This window comes from Phocoena sinus, chromosome 8 (genome assembly GCF_008692025.1).
Source record: "Phocoena sinus isolate mPhoSin1 chromosome 8, mPhoSin1.pri, whole genome shotgun sequence".
Taxonomy (NCBI): domain Eukaryota; kingdom Metazoa; phylum Chordata; class Mammalia; order Artiodactyla; family Phocoenidae; genus Phocoena; species Phocoena sinus.
In genome coordinates, this window is record NC_045770.1 from 60137020 (window position 1) to 60149767 (window position 12748).

The 12748-nt window shown below is 44.5% G+C and overlaps 1 protein-coding gene across 7 annotated transcripts in view; it reads left to right on the top strand.

Annotated features, from left to right (window-relative positions):
* Positions 1-12748, top strand: part of NUMA1 (nuclear mitotic apparatus protein 1) — a 75480-nt gene that overhangs the window by 40597 nt on the left and 22135 nt on the right. For all 7 annotated transcript variants that reach the window (XM_032639049.1, XM_032639047.1, XM_032639048.1 and 4 more), the window contains exons 2-3: positions 3835-3908; positions 8976-9061. In XM_032639049.1, the coding sequence (XP_032494940.1) occupies positions 3867-3908; positions 8976-9061 (128 nt within the window). In that variant the 5' untranslated portion in view covers positions 3835-3866. The remainder of the gene's footprint in view (positions 1-3834; positions 3909-8975; positions 9062-12748) is intronic.

The following is a 12748-nucleotide window of genomic DNA, read 5'->3' on the forward strand; positions in this document are numbered from 1 at the left end:
GGCGGTAAGGAGAGCAGTGCTGCCACAGCTCAGACCTCTGGCCTTTGGCCTATCACTTGGTGAACCCTTAAAACTGAAGCTTTTCCAGAACAGACCCCAGAGCTCAGCAACCTGACCCTCCAGTCCTGGTCCTTGCATCTGAGCAGGTGGTTTGCATTAGCTTCAGCCCTGGTACGAAACCAGGACTAGGTTTTAACTCTTTAAGACCCAGAGAGGGTACAGGCCAGGTGCCAGCGTATCTCTTGAGTGTCAAGTTCCTTGTCCTGATATATCTTCTCTGGAAACATAGAGGGGTTACCGTAAATGTGGGAATTGATCCTGATGTGAGGGAGTTATATTATGTCAGTTTTGAAAATGTAAAGAGGTTGCAAGGGCTTTAGTGTATAAGGCAGCTGCTTCTGTGTCTTGGTTCCTTCTTGAGCCCAGAGAAAAGAGAGGGTGCCTTCTCTTCTGGGGCACTTCTTTTCAAAGAAAGAGGTAGGTAGGAACTCTGAAGGTGTCCACAGAGGGCCTGCATTTTGAGATTTTGTTTGTTGATCGGGGGTGGTGGGGGTGAGGAGTTGCCTGTTTGAGTTGGGGGTGAATCTTAGCAGACCCTTCTGTGAAATGGTTCCAGGCTGCAATTGCGGGGATCTGTTTTTCGGTCACCATCACCCAGTCTTCTGGGTGGGGCCTGCCTCGGATTTCAGGGGGAGGGTGTGGAGGATGGTGCTCTGGCTGGGATCCCTAGGTTCCAAGCCAAGGCCTGCTTAAAGTTGTAGTCCCCGTGCCGAGGACTAGCTGTGCCGCTGGCTTCAGTCATTCATTACCTGGAGAAGAGTGAAGGGCTGGGCTGCCCTAAAAGCCCTAAAAGTGTCCTGTCTCTGAGAAAGTGCCCCTCTATGGGATTTGAGCTGATACGGTCTTGCCTCATGTTGAGTATTGGATTCTGCCTGTTCCTGTGCCTGGGGAGCACAGAAGGCATTTGGCCTTGACACCAGTTTTAGACAGGCTCCCCTGGGAGGATGTAAGGGTTGTATGTTTTGCCTCTGAGATAAAGGGGAGAGATTCGTCGGGTCATTTTTAGCAACACAGCTGTGGAATCTCTCAGAGGGGGCAAGATTTACCTTCGGTTGCAAATAAAATTTGACTGCAGTTTTGGGCCTCACCAAAAGGATAGCAAGTCTAGAGGCGCAGTGGGGAATGACAGGGAGGTGATCTGGGCCTCATTTCCCTTGTTCCTGAGTTGCTCAGACCTTACTGCACCCCCCCCCCCCCCCCCCCCCCCCCCCCCCCCCCCCCCCCCCCCCCCCCCCCCCCCGCCGCGCAAAGAAGCCCCAGTAGAGCATTTGGACATTTCTGCCTTCACTCCAAGGGCCAAGCATGGTCCTTCTAACTTTAGGTTGGCCAACCACCAGAAAAGCCTTTTTGCAGTGCAGTAGTTGAGACTTATCTGCCTTAATCCTACCTAGGGAGCAAGGCAGTCAGTGCCCACAGATAGGCCATGCTGGATGAAAATCATCCAAAATTGAGGAAAACATAGGCCCCTTAGCTTCTCTGCCATCCTGAGAACTCCCTTAATCACTTCACTTGCTTTTGCCAAAGCCTAGGTGAATTGGCTCATTTCCAAGATTGTGATGTTTGTATGACAGGTGGAATCAGGTTGGGTTTTGCAGGGTCAGGAAGCAATTAATTATAATTAGCATTTAGTTATATTTAGCATTTACTTATTTTCTTCTATTATTTCATGCTTCTTATATGTTTTCTAAAATTAATTTATTTTTGGCTGCGTTGGGTCTTCTTTGCTGCCCGCGGGCTTTCTGTAGCTGCAGTGAGGAGGGGCTACTCTTCGTTGCGGTGCGTGGGCTTCTCATTGCAGTGGCTTCCCTTGTTGCAGAGCACGGGCTTGAGGCGCATGCGTGGGCTTCAGTAGTTGTGGCTCGTGGGCTGTAGAGCGCAGGCTCAGTAGTTGTGGTGCACAGGCTTAGTTGCTCAGTGGCATGTGGGATCTTCCTAGACCAGGGCTCAAACCTGTGTCGCCTGCATTGGCAGGCAGATTCTTAACCACTGTGCCACCAGGGAAGTCCACTTCTTTTTTTTTTAATAAGTGTATTTTATTTTATTTTTGGCTGTGTTGGGTCTTTGTTGCTGCACGCAGGCTTTTCTGTGGTTGTGGCGAGTGGAGGCTACTCTTCGTTGTGGTATGCAGGCTTCTCATTGTGGTGGCTTCTCTTGTTGGGAGCATGGGCTCTAGGCATGCAGGCTTCAGTAGTTGTGGCACATGGGCTCAGTAGTTGTGGCTCATGGGCTCTAGAGCGCAGGCTCAGTAGTTGTGGCGCATGGTCTTAGTTGTTCTGTGGCATGTGGGATATTCCCAGAGCAGGGCTTGAACCCGTGCCTCCTGCATTGGCAGGCGGATTCTTAAGCACTGCACCACCAGGGAAGCCTCGGGAAGTCTGCTTCTCATATGTTTACCTTTACTCCTCACCATGCTGTAAGCCCCTCAAAGCAGGGACCATGTCATTGTCTCCCATTTCCCACGAAGCTTCCAGCACAGGATGAACATATGTAAGGACTAAGAAAATAACCTTTTTCGTTGGTTGATAAAGCAGAGTACACTTGCATAGGAAGGCCTCAAGAGATGATGGGTAGTGGATTATCAGATTTATGTATCTCTTTCCCCTATTATTTCCTCACTGTTAGACAGTGAGCACCTTATGGACAAGAATGGTGTCTTTCTTATCCCCAGCACCTTGTATTCAGAAAGTACTTAGCAAATGTTGGTTCCACAGAACCCACACCTTGGAGATGCTGATATGTGGGGAGAGTTATAGGTGATGTGGCTCTTACCACTCTTGTTCCTCCTTCTACTGGAGTAGTGACAAACTTAGCACACCTGTGGCAGTAGTAGGCAGGTGGTGGGGCTGATTACTCCCAGGAAGATTTGTGGGAACTATGGGGGCATGCTAAGAGGTGTTGGGGAATATTTAGTCACCATGTCTGTGGTCTCTTGAGCAGGTTAGCAGGGAGATGGCTGATTCCCACTGGGAAGGGAAATTGGGGTAAGAATACCGGACCCAGTACCTAATCTTTCATTAAATGTCCCATGGGATCTCCCCCAGAATTGGATTTGGCTTCATCCAGTCTCCCATTTGAAATATGTCTTTGACATTTTTGTGGGGGATATAAAAATCCAGAATTTGAAGTGGTTTCCCCCAAGGACTTGGTTATTGTTTATTAGGTAGACTTTGGGTACCTGCAGAAAGAGCCAGAAATCAACCTTTTTGCTTAAGAACAGTGATCATTTATTGAATACGTACTGTGTGCCAGGCACTGTGCTGTTTGCTTTATCTGCTTTATCTTGAAGCATCACATAACCCAGAGAGGTTTTTGCAGGTCCCATTTTGCAGATGAGGAAACTGAGACTAAAGTTATGCTACTTGTCCAAGGTCACAAGACCATGGTCACATGGAATCAACATTCACACCTAGGTGTGTCTGAAAAACCATGTTTGTTCCATGTTTTAAGGGCACCACCATCCCAAAGAGTAGGGTTGAAGTCCAGCTTTGAATGTTGTATTTTCTAAGGGACAGAGAGATTGTGTGTAGAGCTTCTGGACATTGAATTAAATGCAGGGTTCTTTATTGTCAGCTGTGACACAGTAAGTTTTATAGTAATTTTGATGTGTACTCTGAGCTTTCTAAAAACTCCCATGGTCCCTTGGTAGATTAAGTGCCAAGTGAAGAGTGACTTATTTAAGTGTTCAGAGCTGGTAAGTGAAACCATTTCCCCCCTCTTCCTTCATCGTGGATATCTGATATAATTAACTGTACTGCCTCTTCTCTTGGGTTCCAGGTGCATCAGGGTGACTGTCTGGTCTCAGCAAGATGACGCTCCATGCCACCCGGGCAGCTGCACTCCTCTCTTGGGTGAGTGGTCTTCCTTTCCTTTGCATGCCAGACTTTTCCAGGAGGCTTGGGAGAGGTGAGAGAGGAGTTTTCTAGGAGTCAGGGCTATGTAGAGTCTTATCCTCTCCAGACAAAGGAAATAAGTTTTCTTTTGCCTTTCCCCTTAGTTTTTAACTTTTATTATTTTCAGTGATGTTGCTGCTGACATGTGATCCACAACTTGTGTAGCTTAGAAAAGGCTTCTCTGAGGTATATTATTCCTTTTTGGTCATGGGAAGGGTGGCTGCAGAGCAGCATGGAAACGCATTTCTTGTGCATTTCCTTGTGCATGTTTCTGAAAAAGCGTTGACACTGAATTTCAGTGGCATGTAGGGACTTTGGTCTTGAAAGGCCTTTAATCTCAGGGCAAGGTTCTCCTGGCTCTCCTTACCACGTTTCTGTGAGCTTCCATTGTCCTCTTGGTGCCTTCTTGATTACTTCACCAAAATTCTTCTGCTAGGTCTTTTCATATACTTCTGCCCAAGACAATGGCAAATGAAAAAATAATGCTGAGCATCGGGAACTACAGAGAAACAGAAGAGGCCACGGAGTGTAACGATGACACGCATGGGCCTTAGAGTCAGACAGCCCAGCTTAGAATCATTGCTCTAGCCTGTGTGACCCAAGACAAGTTACTTAGTCTCTCAGCACCTCATTTTTAAAATGGAAAGAAAAAAATTTTTTAAATATATTCTAAAAATAAAATAATATATCATTATTGTGAGGATAATAAGATAATGTCTGTAAAAAGCACTTAAATATTAAAATATTGCCTGGGCGACTTCCCTGGCAGTGCAGTGGTTAAGACTCTGGACTTCTACTGCCGGCAGCACGGGTTTGATCCCTGGTTGGGGAACTAAGATTCCACATGCTGCACAGAGCAGCCAAAAAATAAATAAATAAATAAATAAAATATTGCTTGGGCATGCTATTTGGTAAAGGGTATTTTAGTAGTCACCCTATTGACCAATCAGGGCCAATTAAAGAGCAAACTTCAAGAAAGAATTATAGAATCCTTAAAGGAAATGAATTTTTAATTTCCAAGGAGGGTAGGGGTTTAATAAAACAGGGTCTTTAATCACTGTCAAATCTGTAGTCAGGAAGTATGTATTTAGCATACAAAATGTGCATCCTTAGTCTTCAGTTTCTGAAATAGATGCAAACTTTAGTTGTACAGTTTAAAATGGTTGTTTTATATTTATGTTTTATATTTACATTTCAGTGTTTTATGTCTGTATTAGAAACATTATCTCTTCTTCCCCAGGAGAAGGCTGGTTGGGTTGTGTCTCTGTGTCTAGTTCAGTAGATTAACTGAATATTAGGGGATCGTTTAGCCGCGTTGTTTTAAGTTTATCAGTTTATTTATTTTGGTCCTAGGCTTGTTTTTATAGTGACTACTACCTTTACAGAGAAAAACAGACAGGACTAGTTTTATTTAACAGCAGATACTTGTATACTTTTCTCAAAAATCACAATGAACATGCATTAATATGTTAAAATATAGTTAGATATAATCTTTCAGTTTAAACAAAAGTTAAGCAGCTAAAGTGGGTTTTATGACACTGTAGCAACATGGAATAATGCTTGGTAGCCAGAAGAGTGGCATAGAACACACGTGTGTGACAATCACAACTGTGATTTTTTTAAAAAAATGACTTAGGAAAAAAGACTAGAAAGAAATATATCAAAATGCTGAAAGTGGGCTTCCCTGGTGGCGCAGTGGTTGGGAGTCCACCTGCCGATGCAGGGGACGCAGGTTCGTGCCCCGGTCCAGGAAGATCCCACATGGCGCGGAGCGGCTGGGCCCGTGAGCCATGGCCGCTGAGCCTGTGTGTCCAGAGCCTGTGCTCTGCAACAGGAGAGGCCACAATAGTGAGAGGTCTGCGTACCGCAAAAAAAAAAAAAAAAGTGCTGAAAGTGCATGTATTAAAATACTAGTGAGTGGAGTTTTTCTGTTTTCCAAATTTTCAGTAATTTACTTTCTAATGTAAAAATAAATTTATATTTTATTTAACTTAAAGTATGGCTTGAAATTATTCTGTACCCAGCAATTTAATGAGTATATTGTTATAGGGAATATAGGGAACTTTAAGATTCAACAACCTTTGGGACTTCCCTGGTGGCGAAGTTGTTAAGAATCCGCCTGCCAATGCAGGGGACACAGGTTTGAGCCCTGGTCCGGGAAGATCCCACGTGCTGCGGAGCAACTAAGCCCGTGCGCCACAACTCCTGAGCCTGCGCTCTAGAGCCCGTGAGCTGCAGCTATTGAGGGTTCCTGCCCTAGAGCCCATGCCCCACAACAAGAGAAGCCACTGCAATGAATGGTCCATGCACTGCAATGAAGAGTATCCCCCACTCGCTGCAGCTAGAGAAAGCCCACGTGCAGCAACGAAGACCCAACACAGCCAAAAACAAATAAATAAATTTATTAAAAAAAAAAAAAAGATTCAGGCACCTTAAATGACCCGGAAAGCCTTACAGGCACTTATTCAGTGAGCTTGGTCCTCTCTCACGTTTTATACCCTGACTAGAGATAAAGGAGCTTCTTCACTTATTCAACTTTTAAATGATTTATCATTTGAGAGCAAAATAATGCACAGGAAGAAAATACATTTTTATATCCATGAAAGAAACTATTGCTGGATTATTACTTAATTGGTATGAGATGAATCCAGATTCCTTAAGTGACTTTAAATCAGCTAACTGGTATGATTTTTTTCAATCTTGTTAGCGAACGAGCATTCACAGCCCTTGAATGTTTTACCTAGATTGCAGATATTAAAAGAAGATGGTTTTTGGATGCTTAAGTCATGCAGTCTCTTCATTTTCAGCAGGTAGAAAGGGACCTTGGCCTGTAATATTCAGTCTTCCTAGAAAATTTACACTGGCCTTTTCTAATTAGATTAAGCACCCCCCCAAAGGTGGTATCAATTATTATCTTTAAGAGTCCAGTGAGAAGGTCGTATTTTATATTCTGCACTTAAATATTTTTTTTACTTTCAACCTATTTTTAAAAAAAATTTTTTAGTAAATTTATTTATTTTTGGCTACATTGGGTCTTCGTTGCTGTGTGCAGGCTTTCTCTAGTTGCAGCGAGCAGGGGCTACTCTTCTTTGCGGTGCACGGGCTCCTCATTGCGGTGGCTTCTCTTGTTGTGGTGCACGGGCTTCAGTAGTTGTGGCACGCGGGCTTAGTAGTTGTGGCTTGCGAGGTCTAGAGTGCAGGCTCAGTAGTTCTGGTTCCCAGGCTTAGTTGCTCTGCAGCATGTGGGATCTTCCTGGACCAGGGCTCGAACCCATGTCCCCTGCTTTGGCAGGCAGATTCTTAACCACTGTGCCACCAGGCAAGTCCCTCAACCTATTTTAATTTAGATTTATCTAGAAGTTTTTCTAATATAAAATTATTTAATGGAAATAAGTACTATCATTTCTGTAGCTGAATCACTGATTTTTTTTTTTAATCCTCTTGATCCTCCAGTGCAGTCAGCTAATTTAACTGTTAAGAAGTAGAAGTGTTGCTGGATCTACTTCATAACCATAATAGTGCTTTGCATTTAGTACTTTTATTTCGTAATGTGTTCTTGCATTCACAATCCCATTTGAACACACACTGGTCTTTTAAGGTAGATAAGTTTGACAAGTGAGAAAACAGTCACAGAAAGAAACAAAGTTGATAACAAAGGTTCCTGGCAAGTTAGTGGAGGAGCTGGACTCAAAAATCCTTGTCTGGGAGCCCCCAGCCCAGTGCCTGTTGAAAAGCACATTTAAGTGGGAGGGACACATTAGGGGTAAGGGATTAACAGATATAGAACTACTACACATAAATAGATAAGCAGCAAGGGTATACGGTATAGCACAGGGAATTATACCCATTACCTTATAATAACCTATAATGGAGGATAATCTGCAAAAATACTGAATCACTATGAAACTAACAGGTTATTGTAAATCAGCTATACTTCAATTAAAAAAATAAAGAGCACATTTATAAATAGAATCTACTCGTTTGTGCATAACCACTATGCTGAAGTTTTAAAAAATAACTTGTAAAGCAGGATAAGTCTCCCTTCTCCCTCAGTCTTGCATGTGTGATTGACTTAGCAGACCCTTCCTTCTTAATAAGGTACTACAAAGGTGAACTTCAGCCCGGGCTTCTGAACTTGGTACCTGTGGAATTTATGAGGTTTTCCTGTAGAAGTCAGCCATATATGCTTGTTGAATAATCTGTGTACCTGTTTCATTTGCATGTGACTGCTGGTGAACTTTCTAGTGGGAAAGACTGATTTAGGTGAATGTCTGCCTGAAGGCAAGGAAAGGGAGAGGCCATTGGATATTGACAAGTTTTTCTTTGGGGTTCCTAGCTTTTCTTTCCCTTCCTCCCTTCTTCTTCTTGTTGCCTCATCATTTCTCCCTGCCTCAGCTGAAGTTTCATGTCTGGAAAGAATTTTAAAATGCATCAATCACAAGATTTTTTATCTGTGTGGGAGTATATAAAATATATGTAGTATATAATGTAAATTTTGAGTAGACGCAAAATTCAAATTTCAAGAGCTATAACATTCTGTAAATTTTAGCTGTAAAAATTTGAGCTACGAAGGTTTATAATGTAACCATTCAAGAGATACAAAGGGCTAGAGTATAAAAAGCCTTTTTCCTACCTCAACTCCCAACCATCAAGTTCCTCTCTTCAGAGGCAGTGGTGGTTCGATTTTCTTCTAGAAACTATCAGTATTCTTGTAGAACCATTTTATGCCTAATTATATTTAAAGTACACCCCAAGTGCTGGAACATTCTGGGAGAATTTAAGCTCTTATTTAGTTGAAACCAAAGGAAGGACTCTGATGGCGGCATTCAGGTGGCTGTTAGTGGTTGAGCTGGAAGTTAAAAGTCCTAGAATCACATGTTCTCTCATTCCTTTAGTTACAACTACAGGCAGTTGGAACAAACAGAATGTCAACACCTGGGGAAGGGAGTGGAACTCCGCCCCCCTCCTCCCCGGGGCTTCTTGCACTTATGATGGTTTCACCAGGCTCTTCCCTTTGCCTCGCAGGTGAACAGTCTGCACGTGGCTGACCCCGTGGAGGCCGTGCTGCAGCTCCAGGACTGCAGCGTCTTCCTCAGGATCATTGACAGCATGTGAGTTTGTGCCACATCCCTCTCCAGTCTCTCAAGTGAAGCTGCATGCTGGGGTGGGGACTGCATTTGTTTCCTTGTTGACAGCTGTGACCAGAAAGCACCGCAGGACTGGGATGTCTAGGCCAGTGTGGGCCCCAGAGGCAAAACACATTGACCTCGTTCTCTAGTCATTGTGTATCTTTATGAGAGAGGTTTCACTCTTTCGCAGAAGAGCCTCCAAGTCTCCGTGTTCTCACAATGTTCCGGGAGCCTGCTCCGGGGCTCCGTCCTCTGTCTCAATGGGAGTCTTCTACAGCCCTCTTTTCGTGACTCATCCTTATCTCACAAGCCCTCTTTGCAACCTGTAGGCCCAGGAAGAAGAAACGGGAAGCTTTTAAACTTGAGGGAAGTAAGTAGCGCCTAAAAATCTCTAATTTGTTAGCACAGCACAGACATGCCCCTCTCTAACCCATTATAGCATTCCCGGGGTTTTCACCTGCCTCATTAACTTGCTTTGTGAGGTCGATTAGCATTAGATAAGCTGCTTGTCATGTAGCCAGGATTTTAGTTTAGGCCTTTAAATTTTATATCTGTGTCTTTAGCACATTTCCTTTGAACTTCACCGTTATCTGGGAAATGAGTGGAGTGGGGCCTCCTCCTCATACCTTACCTTTCTGGAACCCAGCAAAGATGGGTCAAGCTGTAACGTACATTTATCTTTTTAAAGCTCATGTGGTTCACCCTTTTTCCTGTATCAACTTTTAGCAATTATGAAGGGCAAAACTGACAAACTTCTTACTTCTTTGTGCTATGGGCAAAAGTAGGGGCCAGCCATGATATAAGGAACTGGGGGGACAGTGGAGAGGACCGACCCTCCCTGTTTAAAGGGAAGCACAATAGATGGGAGGTCCCTCAGACCAAGATCTGAAGTGTTGAGGGTGTTTGTGTTTCACACACAGCAGGTAGGAACTGGTGTCAGGGATTCAGCATCTCTGTGAAGCAGGTTCATAGGCAGCAGCTCATTGATAGGGAAAGAAGGTAGAACTGAGCTTGTCAAAGGCAGGATCTGGGTCTAATTCATCTTCGGGTCCTCCATACCTAGCTTAGCACAGTGCAGTGATTAGGTTTTAATTGATGTTTGTTGGTGAAAATGAGTGAATGAAAATGTAGTTGATACTCTCTTATCAGCAAAGTCTAGTGGGGCTGAGTGCCCCATGACAGATGGGTTTGCTAGAGTGTTTTTTTTTTTAATCTTTTGAGATTTACATTGATAATGGGGTGTCCAGTATGATTTCTTAGAAGTCCCTGTGGCTCTAACCAGCCCACCTACCTTAGTGAAAGAAGTCACTGTATTCTTATTTTGGTACAGACACTACCGTTTTCTTTCTTTTTTTTTCCTGCCGCACCGCATAGCTTGCGGGTTCTTAGTGCCCTGACCAAGGATAGAATCCGGGCCCTGGCAGTGAAAGTGCCGAGTGCTAACCACTGGACCGCCAGGGAATTCCTGGACACTCCCGTTTTATTTCCCGGTTACCCAGACAGGCCATTTCAACATCATCTTGAATTCCTCCTTCACCTGGGCACGGATTTCTAATTGGTCGCCATCCTCTCAGTGTGTCCTTTAGAAGATTTCTCACGTCCCTTCCTCTGCCTCATTCTGGATACCAGGGCCTGGAGACTTCGTTCTTCTCTAAACTGTCCTTATTCCAGGGTGTTCCTGTACCTGTGATCTCAGGGCTCTCATTGTGATGCTCCACAGCTGATGGACCTCAGCGGCGCTTCCTTGCCAGGAGGTTGAAATATAAAATCTGCAGCTTGGTATTCAGAGCTTTCATCAGGGGCCCTCCCAGTCTTGTTTCCTACTCACTTCTACCTCCATACCCGACTCCTTTTTTTTTTGATCCTGTAGAATCTCCTAAATTCTGACTTTTGTTAATTGTGTCTTTATGGTACTACTTAACTTGTTCTTCCCCTTGTTGCCTATAAACTGGTAATTAGATCTTAAACTTAATTAGCTTAAGATTTTTTTTCAAGGATACTATATAGATGGAGTTGTGCACTACCTATAAATCATCATTTTGGGGCTTCCCTGGTGGCGCAGTGGTTGAGAGTCCACCGGCCGATGCAGGGGACGCGGGTTCGTGCCCCGGTCTGGGAGGATCCCACGTGCCGCGGAGCAGCTGGGCCCGTGAGCCATGGCCGCTGGGCCTGCGCGTCCAGAGCCTGTGCTCCGCAACGGGAGAGGCCGCAGCAGTGAGAGGCCCGCGTACCGCAAAAAAAAAAAAATCATCATTTTGCCACTCCTAATGAAAATCATCATTTTGCAAACCCTAATGAAAGTAGTAGATCTAGGCAACAGCTAACATCAATGGCCGGTAAAACTGTTAGGCTGGCAATACCTAACCTACAAGTTAACATCACTAAAGGAGAGGCAGCCAGGTATGATGTGCCTTGTTGTAACACACAGTAGGGTGCAGCATGCTTTTTTTGGACTTAAGAATGGATCAAGGAGCTTTTGCTTTTGAGGAGATAAATTTCCTTGGCCTGATGACAAGAGCAGTAGATGTGTCCAGGGGTGAGGATGTATGTCCTTGGTGTAGCCATTGTAGGTTTATGACCCTGTGGGAAATTTTCATAAGGAGGGTCAAAAATTCAAGATGCCCATTTTCCAAGTTGTTTTCTAAGGTGCTGCCTGAGCTTTAGACTAGAAGAGATGTGGGGGGGGAGGGGTGGGGGGGGAGAGAGAGAATGTGTGTGTGTGTGTTGGATGGAGGGGCTGTTGAAATCCCAGGTTAACCCTGATTTCCATCTCAAATCCAGGATGATTCAGACCAACTTCCTTTGGGAAAACAGACGTTCTTGGTGAACGTGTTCTGGCTGATGCATTTGTGATGCTCCCGCTGTTGCTCACTGAAACCAGACACCTAGTTCTCAGGGGAAGGCAGTGGAGGATGGCAGGGTTGGTGGCAGATAGAAGCTGTGGGAATCGAACAAAAGCTTGTTCCTTAGCCACTTGGCCTTCTCTCTGGGAGAATTCTTTGGGCTCCACCCCTCTGATGAGTTTCCCTTTCTGTTTTCCTGTGCGTGGTGAATAGCCTAAAGCAAAAAGGCTGTCCCATTTCTTTGATATCTATGAGGCTTGCATAGCAAAGTTTAGTGGAAGCATTTTTCCAGAAAACTTAAAGCTCTGACGTTTGTCTTACTGACATTGACCTCTGCTCTTCCCAGTAAAAGGTATTCCTCATCTGTCAGTCAGCCCATGTGTACTCAGCACCTGCTGTGTTCCTAGCTTTCAGCTCACAAAGAGCGGTCAGTTATAAATGATGCACCTGTATCCGTGAGTACTGTAGGAATTCCTGAGAAGGAGAGGGGAGACGTGACTAGCAGTGGTTCTGCTTGGCTTCCTGCCAGAGATGAGACTTGAGTGCCGTCTTAAAGGATGAGCTGGATTTCCCCAGGACTCGTGTTTTCCAAAGCATGTTCCGTGCACCTGTACTTATCCCAGGGGCTCAGTGGGGGAAAGAAGAGGTTTGTGGTCAGATAGGTTTAGGAAATAATGCGTATTTATACCTTCTTTAGAAAATGTTCAGTTTGGTTTAACCCAGTATTTCTCAAACATCTAGCTCAAGAACCCTGTTTATTTTTATCCAATGGAATACACTTAGGTAAATTACTACTCTGTGCTGAGGGCAAAGAGCGTCCAACAGT